This window comes from Suricata suricatta, chromosome 5 (genome assembly GCF_006229205.1).
Source record: "Suricata suricatta isolate VVHF042 chromosome 5, meerkat_22Aug2017_6uvM2_HiC, whole genome shotgun sequence".
NCBI lineage: Eukaryota > Metazoa > Chordata > Mammalia > Carnivora > Herpestidae > Suricata > Suricata suricatta.
The window spans coordinates 58,819,720-58,835,892 of NC_043704.1; the positions used below are offsets into that span (position 1 = coordinate 58,819,720).

Below are 16,173 nucleotides of genomic sequence, written 5' to 3' on the forward strand. Positions count from 1 at the left end.
AATGTATATACAATGGAATATTACTCAACCATAAAAAAGAAGGAATTCCTGCCATTTGGGACAGCATGGATGAATCTTGAAGGCATTATGAAATAAGAAATAGAAGAAAACAAATATTGTATGACCTAACTCATATGTGGAATCTTAAAAAAACAAACAAACCCTGAGGTCACTGATACAAAGAACAGATTGGCAGTTGCCAGAGTAGGGGCTCAGGAGGCTGGGAAAAGGGATGAAGGGGTCAAAAGGTACAATCTTCCAGTTATAAAATAAATAAGTAATGGGACTTAATGCATAGCACGGTGACTAAAGTGAATAATACTGTACTGTGTACTTAAAAGTTGCAAAGAGAGTAGGTCTTAAAAGTTATGATAAAAAACTGTAATACTTTTTGGTGATGGGTGTTAACTAGATTTATTTTGGTGATCATTTAAAAATAGAACAAGTATCAAATCATTATGCTGTATACCTGAAACTAATATAATGTTGTGTGTAATTATATCTCAATTAAAAAATAAAAAATAATTATAAAAATTTTGTGATGTGGAAAAATGCTCATGCTATACCAATATTAAAAAAAGACAGCAATAATATGAATATGTATAGAAAGTGTAGCTTATTTTAATAGTTTTGCTTCTAGTGGAACTTAGGTAATCCTTTATATTTACAAAGCGGCTTTAATTACTTTGAAAGAAATGTATACCGTACTTATGATTTGCAGTATTTTTTTCTTCAAGGTCTTTCCTTGATGGGATTCAAATATGACAGGATTAGGAAAAACAATAGTTTGTGAAATAGAGTTAGAGGTGTTTCTATGAGTGTTCTCTGTTTTTATTCATGTGAGTAAGGAAAGTTTCAGAAGGTGGGTACTTAAAAAATGGATTTTATCAAAAATAATTTAAAACTGGACCAAATATTTTTTATCTCTGTAAGTTTTTTTTCCTGAGCCTTCAATATGCTGGTCAATTGCTAAGATATGGTTTATTCAGTAAAATATAAAGCTAAATTTACTTCTCCCACACTTCATATTTTTTCCTGTCATCTTTGTTATAATTTATAGTTCGGAGCAAATTTTTTCTTAATTTTTTAAATGTTTGTTTATTTTTGAGAGAGAGAGAGAGAGACAGAGTGCAACCGGGGAGGGGGTAGAGATAGAGGGAAACACAGAATCAGAAGCAGGCTTCAGGCTCTGAGATTTCAGCACAGAGCCCAATGTGGGGCTCAAAATCAGGAACAGCAAGATCATGACCAAAGCTGAAGTCGGAGGCTCAACCGGCTGAGTCACTCAGGCGCCCCTTTGGAGCAAAATTTTAAAAATTTTGAGCATAAATAACATATAGTAGTTCATGAGTGAATGATATTATTGAAAAAAGACTAATTCTTACCTGCCAAAATAACTTTTGGAGCATGTAAACATCCATGTTGAATGCAACATTAAAGATAATTATTGGTGTAAAAATAGAAAAAAATAATTTTGGGCTCATCCATTGTATAGCCTCTGTATATTTTTGCACCTAGTAATACAAAAATACATAATTTCTCACTTATCCATCATTCTATTAGCATAGAATACATGCCAGACACTCCTATCTCTAGCAAAAGAGAAGAAAATACATCACAATGTAATAGGTGTTAAAGTCTTAACTCTATTGCATTTTTCTAATTTTACATCTGCTTATTACCAGTAACAGAGGAAAGTTAATGCTCATCTCCATGCCCATTTTATTTTTTAAAAAGCAGATGTAGGAAGTATATTGATATGGGTACAAAAGGATGTGTAGGAGATTTTCAGGCATACAAGAGGAAGGCAGGTTTCAGTTAGATGTATTATCATGAACAGTGTCGACAAATGAGTACATGATTGTATCAAACTTCAGAAACTACAAATAATTAACCATGGCTTATATGGAAGATGTGCATGGAAGAATAGAGGAATGAACACTCAGAAGTTAATGCTGATAATGAAATAACTAATTAATTGTATTTGTCGAAAATATTTAATGGGTATTTGTAAATCCTCTTATGGGCATCTGCTCAACATTTGTTCATTAAGGAAACACTGATTACTTGCTGGGTGAGGTGATATCTTTGCCTTTAGGAGATGATTCTTCCTGGGTCTGCTGTGTTTCTCCATGTCTTATGAAGGGAGTCATTGATTGCTTTTCTTCCAGATTATCTTTCAAAAATATTTGAATGGCTAACCTCTTTGGAAGAGAATACCAAGTGTCTCCTTCCAGAGCAAATAATTGGTTTACTATACTGTACAGTGCAATATAGTGTCTCCCTCTAGGGCAAGAGGTTGGATGAGCTTACTGCCCATCACAAAATATTCAAGTTCTCTAAAGTAAGGTTCCTTCTCCTGTGTATGTGGGTTTCACTGGGCCTTCTCTGCTTCTCCCTGCAGGTACTGGGACTCATGAAATAGGCACAAGAAGATGCTGATACTCTGGCTTCTACTATCACTGTCAGTACTAAAGTCCTTTGTCTCAGGCCCAGAAGTCCCATGTTTTTTTATTGCAAGGACCATGAACCTGTGACAGGCTAACTTATTACTTGCAAATAGAGTAAATCTTTTTTGAATATTTTTTAAAATTTATTTTTGAGAGACAGAGAGAGACAGCACGACCAGGGTAGGGTTAGAGAAAGAGAGAGAGACATAGAATCTGAAGCAGGCTCCAGGCTCTGAACTAGCTGTCAGCACAGAGCCCAATGCGGGGCTCGAACCCATGAATCATGAGATCATGACCTGAGCCCAAGCTGGCCGCTTAACTGACTGAGCCTCCCAGGCGCCCCTGCAAGTAGAGTAAAATCTTAGACCCTGCATAGCTCTTGACTTGCATTCTCTTCTCCTAAAAGGTTATTGACAAATAAAAGTTAAGTTTATAGGAGTACTTAATATTGCATATAAGTCAAAATCGTATGGTTACAAAACATGTTTATAACAAATGAAATTAGAATCTGCTTCTGGTTCTTATATGAATACATGCTTTCATTAATGTTTGTTAATATCACTAGTTACATTTGTTTGTTCTCATTCATGTTCTGATTGACTAGAGCAGGTGTTGGCAAACAATGGCCCTGGGCCAAATCTGACTCAATGCCTGTTTTTATAAAGTCTTATTAGAACACAGCCATGCCACATCTTACATATTGTCTATGGTTGCTTTTGAACTATAATGGCAGAGTTGAGTAATTGTGACAGAGTTCATATGGCCTGTATAATCTAAAAGAGTTACTATATGTTCTTTTATAGAAAAAATTTGCTGCCAACCCCAGGGCTAGAGAACTATTTAATGTATCAACTATGCATTCTACATCCCTTATAGTAAAGAGAGTCTCTCTCCTCTACCCAACTCCAGTTGTTCTCAACTTTTTATAACACTGCAGCTGCCATTACTGTATCTGTAGTTTGCCTTCCGCCTTACTTCCAACTCCAGGGAAGTAGTCCAACATCTGTTTCTTGGAATCTTGTAAGCAATACACACTTAAAGACTAGCCTCTGTTGTAATGGGAACTCTGTAAAATATTCCTAACTGAGGCAATAGATTGGTTTAATGTCAGAATTATCTTGCTTCTAGAGTTCTATATCAGCAGGTCAATCTCTGGTAGAAGTTTCTTCTTCTTCTTTTAGTTTTTTAATCTTTTTATTTATTTTTGAGAGAGAGACAGAGAGACAGAGAATAAGTCGGGGAAGAGCAGAGAGAGAGAGGGAGACACAGAATCCAAAGCAGGCTTCAGGCTCTGAACTGTTAGCACAGAGCCCAACACAAGTCTCGAACCCATGAGTTGCAAGATCATGACCTGAGCCAAAGTCTGACACTTAACCGACTGAGCCACCCAGGTGTTCTCTCTCTGGGCTTCTATGTTATGTACCAGTTCTTGTCTAAACTTTTGAATTCTACTTAAACTCTCATTAGCTGCTCACACTCTCAGTAGCTGTATGTGTACTTATTCTCTGAGCTGCCCACCTCCTTCCAGACAGAGGCTCTGTTTTGACGTTTAGCTGGATCTCAGTCAGCTCTTCCATGCCTATTCCTTTTTTCACATATCTGATCTGATGGTATCCATACCACAAGTGTCTATCAACTGGCAGAACAGTGAATTGGCAAGTACTTTTTACATATTGCCTTAAGTCATCTTTGAATTTGTATGAACAAATTACTAATATATACTAAATATTAATATTTACTATACACACCTTGTCAGATGTAAAACTTAATATTTCAAAACTGCATCCAATTAAAAATAGTATCACAGGGAGAGGAATTGGAAAGCCTTTTAAGTGTAGGTTCAAACATGCTGCAAAAAATACATTTTTACTGAAAGACAGTAAAATATCATACTTATAGAACTTTAATTTGATATGCTTTCTTAATGCTGAGGACAATGAAATACTTCTCCAATTTCTACTTATTTAATTCCAGTAATTGATACCCTCCCTTATACTTAAGCACACTGAATCAGTGTAATTGTTAATCTCTTAGATTCTGTATTTACCTCTTCTATGAAGTATCTCATTTCCTTAAAATCTTTAGTAAATATTACTAGCAATCACTGGCTCTTGCTAAATACTTATAGAAATTTTTTGTACATGCTACAAATCAAATATTAGTTTCTTCAGCAATCGTGCAGCAAGAGGTTAATAAATAACTAAATTTTAATGAAATCTTCTGTATGATTTCAAAATAACAATGAGGAACTTGGTATGATAATTTGCCCAATGAAAAAAACTAGCCTCCTATTGCCTACTACACATTAGAAAGCCTATAATGAATTGTCATAAAATTACAATAAGCAATTTCATCACATTTCCTTCAGTTTAATGTATTCTTTTTTCCACTTCTTTGTAATATAATTTGTAATCAAGTCAAAGAATGCAAAAAGAGATCTTTTGATTTCTATAGTATTCTTTTCTTCCCATAAGGGCTAGACATAATTTATCATTTGAACAAAACCTATGGGACACCATACCAAATGATTAAAAGTAACTGACACACTCAGAAGACCCAAAAATTCTTTATCCAAGTGAATAAAACAGTACATAACCTGCTTTAGAATGTAAATGAAACTATAATTTATGATAAAGCAGATAATAAGGAAAATCCACCAACCCTTGACTTTTTGATCATCTGCTTCAAGTCTTCTCATCATTTATATCTCACTATGACCTACCAAGTAAAAGGATGTGAATACTTTGAATCCAAAGAGGATGAAGACTATGAATCAGACTCTACGTGTCTCTTCTCAGAGGCAGATTATGTCTGAATTCATTTGGTTGATAATCTTGGGTTAAAAGTATAAATTTAGGAACAAATTTCTAATATTCCATTACTGTCCTCAATTCTATATGGTGGCAATTACAAGATATATCCACAGAACAAACTTAACAGAGTTACACCTACCTCCAACTATGCAGGTCAAAGACAGTATTAGAATGATTTCAGGGAGCTCATCAGAAGTAGTTATACTTGTAGTTCTGAAAAAATGCCCCCATGTGCCAGAAACTAGTTTGTTAAGAAAAGTGGTATTAGACACACTGGAATTCAAATCCATTTTGTTGTTTCCCACAGACTGTCTTATTTCAACTCTTATGACTTGGCAAAACTCTCACAGGATCATAAGACTGCAAAATTTGCTTCTTGGTGGCCTTCTAATACTTTTCTTTAAAAAGACAAAAAGAAGACAAAGAAAGAAGCTCAGACTTCTCAGTTACTTCAAGTGATATCTTAGGGTCCACCAAATTTAGGAAAATTTCCTCTTTCTACAGTACTTTCATTTTAAAGAAGGTAGATAAGGTACAACCCCAAGTGATTGATCCTAGCCAGTGTCATCCTGTGTTTACTCACAATGCAGAGCACTATTCAGCTGTTATTCACCTTGAATCTACCCAACTGGTTGCAAGAGGTTTTCATCTAATCAATCACTGGGACCACCAACTGGTGCAGGTTACTTAGTTCTGGAGATGGACAACTGAGGGGTTTACCTCAGCTTCTCTGAGTCTCTGGAAGCATGTCCTGGCAGGTATTCCAAAGTAGGAAGTGGGATGGGGTCAGAATATTTTGATCTCTGGAGGAGTTCAGATGGCAGAAAAGTAGGGAGACAATGGCCTTTCCTTGTCCCGCAGACATAGCTGTATTGAGGTCAGATCGCTTGGAAAACCCATGAAATAGATCTGCATGGTGGCAGAAGGATCTCCACAGTTGGAGGGAGACAGTTTGGTAGGTGTGAGGTGCATGAAAGTGAATTGGGGGAGAGAAAAACGATGGTGCTGTAGAGGGGATGAAACCCTTTCTAAGGAAAGACAAAGGTAGAGGAAGAGAGGGGTTGAGAAAGTGCTTCATTGAGTTCATACAAAATGAAAACCTCTCTGGACCATGGAGAGAGGGAGTGAGGATTACTGAGTGTCCCAGTTTTTGTTTTTGTTTGCTTGTTTGTTTGTTCGTTTTTGTTTTTGTGTTTGCAGACAATGTTTGGAGCTCAAACTCTGAGGTTTCGGGAAGGAGTGAGCTGGCCCTAGAGTGCATCATGTGGTGCAGTAATCTCTGCGGTGCACTGGGAGAGAATATTCTCCTTCTTAGAGCACTTTTGGAAAAGGGTTTATTACCTCCTAAGAACAAAAGAACCTGCAGGTGCCAGAAAAAGGCCTTTCATCAGCAGAGGACAGAGGTGTACCCAGAGGGAATATAGCCTTTGCTGCTTTTAGCGATGCTAAACCATAGATGCTGTACACTGTAGGTATAGAACTGTTTCTCAGGGACTGAGGACTTCACATAGTGTGCAGAGACTCTACTCTGGAGGAGGAGAGTATACATACATAATGCTACATCCTTTAAGACTTTGGGTTTTGAATCCCAGCCACATGCCAAAGAAAAAACTCAAGAGAGCTGTGAGCAGAGTGAGCTGACTGTCCTCACTATTATGTGAGAGCTGCCTGAACAGTGGGTGCGTGAGATCCTCCCTGAGAGATTGGGGTGGTACCATCTCTCCCTCAACACCAACATAGTGGAACTTCACAGAGCAACACAGCAGGGTCCAGTGGAGGCAGGACCCGTTCACACCAAACCCACTGCCCCTACATACCTGGAAACTGCTTATTTACTGGGGCAAGACTGACTCTGAGCCAAAGCAGTGGACTTCTCCTCCAGAAGACCAGCACAGCCAATACCCACCATGAACCAAGTGCACTAGAAATCCAGGGCATCAAAATGACACCTAGAGCTCTTTTTTCTTTGTTTCTTTCTTCTTATTTATTCTTTTGGAATCAGGCTCATAGTTTCTTGTTTGTTTGTTTATTTGTTTTCATTTCCTTTTCTTTTTTTTTTTTTGGAATCAGGCTTTTTTTTTCTTTCCTTTTTCCTTCTTTCTTTTCTTCTTCCTATTCTTCTTGTTCTTCTTTTTTCCTTTCTTTTTCTTTGGAATAGCCTTATACTCTCTTTTTTTAAAAAACAGGATCAGGCTCCCCCCCCCCAATTTTTTCCAGGGTTACTTGAACAGACACCCCTAATTAAAGCTCCAAAAACTCCACCGTTTCAAGCAAAGAGGAGCTCTTCTGAGGACTGACAAGAGGAAAAGAACAGCCAAAATACAATAACAGAGTGCACACAGCATACACCAGAAACACTTCCTGAAGTTCCAGGCCCTGGACAGTGTATGAGCCCTTTTAAATATAGCAGTACTCTCAGGTACAAAACACAATTAGCTTTTAAAATGTGGAGGGGCACCTGGATGGCTCAGTTGGTTGACTGTCCAGCTTCGACTTAGGTCATGATCTCATAGTTCATGAGTTTGAGCCCCGCGTCAGGCTCTGTGCTGACAGCTATCTCAGAGCCTGGAACCTGTCTTTAGATTCTATGTCTCCCTCTCTCTCTGACCCTCCCCTTCTCACACTGTGTGTGTCTCTCTCTCAAAAATAAATAAAACATTAAAAAAATATAAAATGTGGAAAAGACAGAAACTTAACCAAAATGACAAGACAGAAGAATTCCTCTCAAAAGAAAAGTCAAGAAGTGGGATACCTGGGTGACTTGGTCAGTTGAGTGTCCAACTCTTGATTTTGGGTCAGGTCATGAACTCATAGTTTATGACTTGGAGCCCTGCACTGGACTCTGCCCTGATGATAGTGTAGAGCCTGTTTGGGATTCTCTGTCTCCCTCTCTCTTTAACCCTCCCACACTAGAGTTCTCTCTCTCTCTCTCTCTCTCTCTCTCTCTCTCTCTCTCTCTCTCTGTCTCTCTCTCTCTCTCTGCAAAAAATAAAAAGAAAAAAGAAATGTCAAGAAGAAATCACAGACAAGGACTTGATCAAAACAGACATAAGCAATTTATCTGAACAAGAGTTTGGAACAATAGTCATAAGACTACTAGCTAGACTTGAAAAAAGCATAGATGACACAAGAGAAACACTTATTATAGAGATCAAAGACCTAAGAACTCATCAGGGTGGAATAAAAAATGCTATTACTGAGATGATAAACAACTGGGTACAGTGACAACAAGGATTGAAAAAGCAGAGGAGAGAATAAGTGAAATAGAAGATGAAATTAAAGAAAATAATGAAACAAAAAAGAGGGAAAGGAAATTATTAGACCACTTAGAGAACTAAGTGATTCCATGAAATGAAACAATATCTGTAATATAAGAATCCCAGAAGGAGAAGAACAAGAAAAAGGAAAGAAAGGTTTATTTAAACAAATTATAGCTGAGAACTTCCCTAATTTGGGGAATGAAAGAAGCATCCAAGGCTGAGAGGCACAGAGAACTCTCCTCAAAATCAACAAAAACAGGTCAATATCATAACATAATTTCTCCCTTTCTTGTTCAGTTCTTTATGGTGTTTCCACTCTTTCTTTTTCTCTCCAGCAGCTTTGAGGGGGAGTGTTTTCCTGTACTCTCCCCACTGTCTCCATCATCTCTCTGCAAACGAAAACAGCTCCCTACCCTCTGTGGCTTCTCTCTCCCCCAGTTCACCTGTCTGCTGCATGTACCTGCTAAATTATGTGGATCAAGTTATGCAGATTGTTGTGTCAGTCCTCAGATAAATTTTCTAGGTGTGAAAAATGGTTTGGTGCTGATATAGCTGAATTTCAGGGATAAAAGAAGCAGAGAATTTTCATGCTACTCCCACCATCTTGGCCCCCCTCCCTCTTCTCTTTTTAATATTCTTGAGTCGTTTTGTTAGAAATAGTATCACTGTCCTTCAAGCAAGGACCACCAGAAACACATGTGAGGTTGACAATTTGGGTTCATTATTTGTCTCAGTAAGGGAGAACATCCAGCCTGAAAAAATGTGGGGTGTTTCAATCCAATTACTGTGGATCTAGGTTGTGGGTGGTAATTCTGGAGAGAAGTGAGAGATTACTATAGATTGAGTGCTATATAGATTGGGTGTTGATTGGGTCAGAAAGCAAGGATAATTCTGTGACTGGGTGTGTTAACAAATCTTTTCTATGGGGAGGGCAGACCAGAATGAGGATAAAGCTACCAGATGTACAGAAGTAGCACTCATGTTAGACAAGAGAGGGAATGTTTGGTATTCTTTGGGTTGCCTGGTGACTTTTTGTCACTGGTTTTTAGTGACCTCATGTGATGTTAATGTTCTGTGAGTTTGTTTGTGTCCCACAGGAGAATAATATGGACTGGGTAAGAGTAATAGGCCAGCTGGTAGGGACACTCAGTGACACTTAGCTTTGAGTGTCAGATGAGTTCCCTGATGTCAGGGGCTTCTTTTTTGTTTGTTTTTTGTTTTTCTTCAAAGGATTCTAAATTCCTTAACCCTACATTAACATGTCAAGAGCTGAAGTGTAGACTAGGTGATATTGATAACTCTAGCAGTGCTAGAGTAGAGAAAGGTTAGCCAGCCCTCTAACCTTGGCTCCACATTGGAATCATTTAGAGAGTTTCATAAATACAGATGCAGGGATGCCCAGCTGGCTCAGTTGGTAGGGCATGAGACTTTTGATCTCAGAGTTAGAAGCTGAGTCCCACATTGGGTGTAGAGATTACTTAAAAATAAAATCTCTAAAAAAACAAAAACACACACCTGAGAGATTAGTCTAATTGGTTTGAAGTCTTACCTAGCTATTGGCAACCTTACAATCTTTTCAGTGATTCTCATGAGTGGCCGTTATTCAGAAGCACTGGCCTAGGAGGAGTCCATACCATTAAGGAGCAACACTGTGATAGATTGATGATATTTGCTCTTAGTTAACATCGAACTATTTAGGAAAATATTATCAATGTCACCTACTAATTTCCACACTGTTATTCTAGAACAAAGCATCCTGGAGAAGACAAACTTGACCAAAAAAGGAAAAGTATTTTCTGCAACATAGTTAAACATTCTTACATGCTTGCAGAATTTAATATGGTTAAGAAGTCTATTTTCTAAGCTAGAAGTAGGGATACATGTTCCCAGAAGCATTTTTCTCAAATTTCAAATTGTTTATTTGAAAACTTTAATAAATGCTTACATATTTAACCCTAACCAATTCCTTTCACGAAAGAATAACATTACTCCAAGTCTTAATTATCCTTGAGAATCAGGGGTCAAATTCAACAGAATTTCACGATCTGGCTGTATGTGGCAAATACTCAGTTTGGCTTTTTCAACCTATACTCCAAATTTTCCAAAAAGCCTCTTATGGAAGACATAATCTAATTTTAAATTAACATGTAAATGCTAATATTACTGTAGTTTAATATTTTAAAAGATTCAGTAAAGAAATAGCAGTGAGGCTAAACAGATTTTCAATGTACTTAAAACTCTTCTTGAGCTTAAATTGACTTTTGACAACTTTGGAGAAGTTTATGAATCATGTCTCATTAAGGAAGATATATTGGTTTGTCTTGAAATTACCAAATAGGTCTCCTACATTAATTTTTCATTAAATTTGATAACGCCTCAATTTCCTTTGTGTGAGGAGTTAATTAATGTCTGCTTTCTCAAAAATAACTTGTAGCTTTGTCCTGAATAGTCAGTCTTAAGAAATTCTTTTTGTCATAGAAAAGTGTAAGTCAGACTACTTCACTGTCCCTGAAAACGCGATGTCTTTCTTTCTTCTAATCACCTTTTCCAGGAATCAGCTGACAAAAGCTTTCTGAAGAGGGCACTGTGGCATCCCAGTGTTGGGAGCCATTGTCTGAACTCCCTGAGTTGAGAAAACTCCTTGTGAGGTAAGGCGGGTGTGCAAGGCCTCCCACCATCAGATGGTGACCGATATTTACCCTCACTCAATTATTTTTGCTTGAGCACCAATCCCCAAGGCACCTTGCTGATTGGTATTGGGAATGACTTGTCCCCTTATTCTAAAATATGCTGATTGCACTTTGTGAAGGAACTTATTACAGGAATTTCTTATTTTGTGATTATAGGAGCAAATATTGCATTTCCTGAGAAACCTGTTTTATTTCCCCTCAAAAAAAAAAAAAAAAAACAGGCTATTACCCCAGCTCACAAAGAACTAACTTTTGCCTTTACTATACTAAAAACATTGCCTTGTATTTGAGTACTAAAGATACCTTCCTTCCCTTATATGATAAGCATCTAAATCACCTACATCAATCACTATTGATAAAGATTATGCATAAGTCTTCTACCAATCTGTTCTGGGAAATTTTTATATGCCAAAGAAATTTCTCATCAGAAATCACTGTCTAAGGCAAATGCCACTTCTGTGCTGGCCCCATACATTTTTTTCCATAAATAAAGCTGGCTCTCTGGTCAGAGCAGAGATGCCTACCAGTGGTCAGAAAGAAACTCGTGGCTCTCTCGTTCCCTCCCCCTTTTGCCGACACCTTCCATCCTTCAGGGAGCCCTGGACCTGCTGCAGCTGGACCCCAGCATCCCAGTTATCTTCACACCTACCAAACAAGCTCTGGCCTAATGATTCATGACAGATGCATACCTGGGGTTGGATGGTCTCTTCAGTAAACTCTTCTGCTACACCACACAGCAGCCCTCTTACAGAGTCTGAGGTGGGCATTCTTTGCCCTCCTAATGCCTCTTTACTCCCAAGGAGTCCTTCCTCCTTTTCAGTTCAACTCCATGCACCTGAGATTGATCACAGCATCAGTGTGCTTTCCTCTCAGTGCCGCAGAAAGGCAAAGGGAATAAACACAAGCCAAGTAAATAGTTTGGAGGGATGATATAGGAGGAGTAACGGAGGAGGGCCAGGGGCCAAGGAGCAGAAATTCCAACTGAGAGTCTCCTTTGCCTTAATTTCTCTGCCACACAAAAGGTGAAAAATCAAGGCGGGAATAGCTGGCACAATGTGTAGCTGGAATACCTTGGGAACATTTGCTCCTCCCCTAAGGGAAGGCTGAAGCGGAAAACACCCGAGGGAAACGGCAATTTTCTCAAGGGGAAATTAAGGGAGGGCTCACCGTGCAGAGCCTCAGAAAGAGTATCCTGGAGTACATGAGAGGTGGAGACTAGCTCTATTCTGTTCACTCCTGAACAGCCACAATCAACTGCAGCCTCGCTGGCAGTTAACTTGTTCCAAGCCCCGCCCCTGGTCTGCACTCATTGGCTTCAGGGTCATAGCTCATGATTTGATTGGCTGATGAAGTACCCTAGCTGACACCACTTGGCACCACTGCCCCTGCACTACCAAGGCAACCTTTAAAGTCTTAAGCCTGCGCTTATTTAAAAATAATAATAAATAGATAAAGGTGAAAAGGAACCCCAAAGATTTTATTGCTATATTAATTTAATGTTTTGGAACAATGGATTTCTGGCAAAGAGCTGATGGACATTGCTTTCCTAGAATTCTGGCAGAAGTGGGTTTCTTAGATAAGTGTGGTAGACATTTTAAAATGTGAGGAGGCAGGTTTCTGGATTAGAAAAAAGAGAGAGAAAAAGAGAGAGTGTTTGGGGCCTGTAGGAAAATGGACAGGCAAAATGGACTTTTATTTCTGGATCATTTATGTGGTGAAATTTTTAGGAATACTGATATACTAATCTCTTTTTTCTAAACATAATGTGTAAAGAATATTTTAATTGAAATTAGTCATATCACCATAAAGCCAATTTTTATATTTCCACTCACATCATAAAATGTTTTAGGAGAAATTTTGTGATGATTTTGAAATCTAGATCCTTCCTTGGCATGTGTGAGATCTCTTTACAATTTTACTCACACAAAGGCTTTGTGAAGTCATTTTGATACCTATGAAAAGGTTTGTTCAGAGAAGAGAGGTCAAAGAACAGGGAAGTGGAGAGTGAATCCGCCAAAGGCAGAAGTAAATGCTGAAGAATGAGCGAGTTGTGGGGCAGCTGGGTGGCTCAGTCGGTTAGGTTTCTGACCCTTGGTTTCAGCTCAGGTCGTGATCTCATGGTTCATGGGTTAGAAGCCTGCATTGGTCTCTGCACTGAAAGAACAGAGACTGCTTCAGATTCTGTGCCTCCCTCTCTGTTTGCCCCTTCCTTGCTGGTGCCCTCTTTTCTCTCTCTCTCTCAAAATAAATCAACTTAAAAAAAAAGAATGAGCAAATAGTGTTGGGAAAACTGGAGACAGATATGCAGAAGAATGAACCTGGACCACTTTCTTATACCATACACAAAAATAAACTCAAAATAGATGAAAGACCTAAATGTAAGAAAGAAAACCATCAAAATCCTAGAGGAAAAAAACAAGCAGCAACTTTTTTGACTTCAGCTGCAACAACTTAACTTGGATTTTTTGGCATGTCTTTTTTTTTATGTCTTTTATTTATTTTTGAGAGACAGAAAGACAGTGTGAGCAGGGGAGGGTCAGAGAGAGAGGGAGACACAGAATCTGAAGCAGGCTCTAGGCTCTGAGCTAGCTTAACTTGGATTTTAATGAAATAAAAAGAATAAATAAAGATGACATAGTAGAACCTCTCCCTCACCCCCATTCCCCCCCCAACAAAAAAGAAAAAGAAAAAAAGAAGAAGAAGTAAACGTTGCAGAATGGCTGATTAAATTATCTTCTTGGCTGGTAGAGAAGCTTTCACAGCCTTTGCAGGTGGTCTCGTAGTAGCCATAAAGCAACGACTTTGCTGAAGGAAATTATTTTCACTAAGTTAGCAATGTAATTCCATTTGGAGTATGGTCAGTCCAGGAAACTAAGAAAGTCTTTCAAAAGTGATAAAGTGCACATGATGTTTGGATGAAATGAAACCTGAGGTTATTTCTGAGAGACATGCAAGATATCTTCTGTTAGAACTGGAATTAGATTAGCAGATGAATCAGTCACTATATTTATACACTCATGAGAAAGATGCAAACATTTACTCTAAAGGCTTTTTTTATATTTATTATTGCTGTTTGTTTCTTTGTGTTTCATCTCTGTCTCAAGTCCCACATAATTCCACCCCAATAACTATAAGGAAGAGGAACTGTATTCCCCCTCCCTTATTTTCACTTATTTATTTGGGTGTAATTCAATAACTAGTCATGTTACTGACATGTTTGTACATAAATAACTAGTCATGATTTGTTTCTTTTATTAAATATATATTTTTAAGGGGCACCTGGGTGGCTCAGTCGGTTAAGCGGCCGGCTTCGGCTCAGGTCATGATCTCACGGTTTGTGGGTTCGAGCCCTGCGTCGGGCTCTGTGCTGACAGCTAGCTCAGAGCCTGGAGCCTGTTTCAGATTCTGTGTCTCCCTCTCTCTCTCTGACCCTCCCCTACTCACACTGTCTCTCTTTGTCTCTCAAGAATAAATAAAAGACATAAAAACATTTAAAAATATATATAATTTTTAAGATTTTTATTTATTTTTGAGAGAGAGAGACAGAACAAAATCAGGGGAGAGGCAAAGAGCGAAGGAGACACAGAATCCGAAGCAGGCTCCAGGCTCTGAGCTGTCAGCACAGAGCTGTCTGACACGGGGCTCAAACTTGTGAACTGCGAGATCATGAGATGCTTAATCAACTGAGCCACCAGGTGCCTCAGTCATGATTTGTTTCTAAATCTACTGTGAGTGATTTCCTCTCATCTCTTACATGACTTTTAAAATTTTGATTATGCTTTTAAAAAAATCTCACCATTATTAAATTTAAGTTTTCATATACTAAAACCTATTGATGCTTTTTGTCTGTAGTTTCTTTTCACTTTTCAGGGAAGTCCACCTTTTATAGCTAAGAAGTTTAATAATATTGTAGGGAGTAAAGGCAGGCCACCCCAAGATGGACCACTTTGGCATGAAGATTATTTTGAGTTAAAAAGAAATCAAAACTCAACTGATTTAGGAAAAGTTCTTTACCTCCCTCTCATCTGCCTGTAAAATTTTGATAGGGGGCCTTCAGGGAGAGAGCTATCACCATAGATAACTACATTATAATAGGAATTATGTGTCGTAGACCAGAAGGAACCTAGGAAGGCCTGTTTAATCAAAGTCCTGTAGGTCCCATTTTTTTTTCTAAAAGGCCCAGCAAACATCTATTTATCAAACATTTACTCAATTTCATCTTCCTGGGAATTGCATTCCTGTACTTTTTTTAATGATTATTTATATTTTGAGAGAGTGACAGAGCATGAGCAAAGGAGGGGCAGAGAGAGATGGAGACAGAATCTGAAGCAGGCTCCAGGCTCTGAGCTGTCAGCAAAGAGACCAATGGGGGCTCGAACTTACAAGCCATGAGATCATGACCTGGGCCAAAATGAGATGTACTTAACCAATTAGCCACTCAGGTACCCTGCATTTCTACACTGTGAAGTCCCACTACCGTCTTCTTAGTTCAGGATGACAAGACACCTAATTTTGCCTGTCTTTAAATATCCATGTCTGCATGGATTCCTTGTACATATGAAATTAAGCTTGATTTTCTCCTTAATCTACTTCATGTCGATTTGACTTTTTCCAACTAGAAGGACTTTTAAGGGCAGAGAGAATTCTTCCTCAACAGTATTAAAACCTATTTACTTCTAATTATTGCTGAATTGTGTTTGTTTAACACATGTCCCTTCGAAGTTATTTTTGGTGCATAGGAAATGCCACAAGAGTGGCATAGCCTGTGTACTATAATTCATTCAGTAGATGCCAGATCATGATCACTTCTGACTGAGATAGTTATTGAAGGTTCTCCAGAGGAGACAGAATTTGAGCCTGATTAAGAGAGGCAGGAACTGGTTGAATGAATGAGTTTAGTGAAGAAATGTGGGTCTCTGGTAAAATAAAAATCACTTTATCTGCATTGGGAGCCTTCAAG

At 38.3% G+C, this 16,173-nt stretch overlaps 1 protein-coding gene across 1 annotated transcript in view; it reads right to left on the reverse strand.

Annotated features, from left to right (window-relative positions):
* SLC9C1 (solute carrier family 9 member C1) overlaps nucleotides 1-5,553 on the reverse strand; it is an 83,053-nt gene extending 77,500 nt beyond the window's left edge. The window contains exons 1-3 of the mRNA XM_029940696.1: nucleotides 5,403-5,553; nucleotides 4,199-4,299; nucleotides 1,386-1,514 (exon numbers count right to left, since the gene is read on the reverse strand). Coding sequence (XP_029796556.1) covers nucleotides 1,386-1,514; nucleotides 4,199-4,299; nucleotides 5,403-5,553 — 381 coding nt within the window. The remainder of the gene's footprint in view (nucleotides 1-1,385; nucleotides 1,515-4,198; nucleotides 4,300-5,402) is intronic.
* Between the last annotated feature and the right edge of the window lie 10,620 nt (nucleotides 5,554-16,173).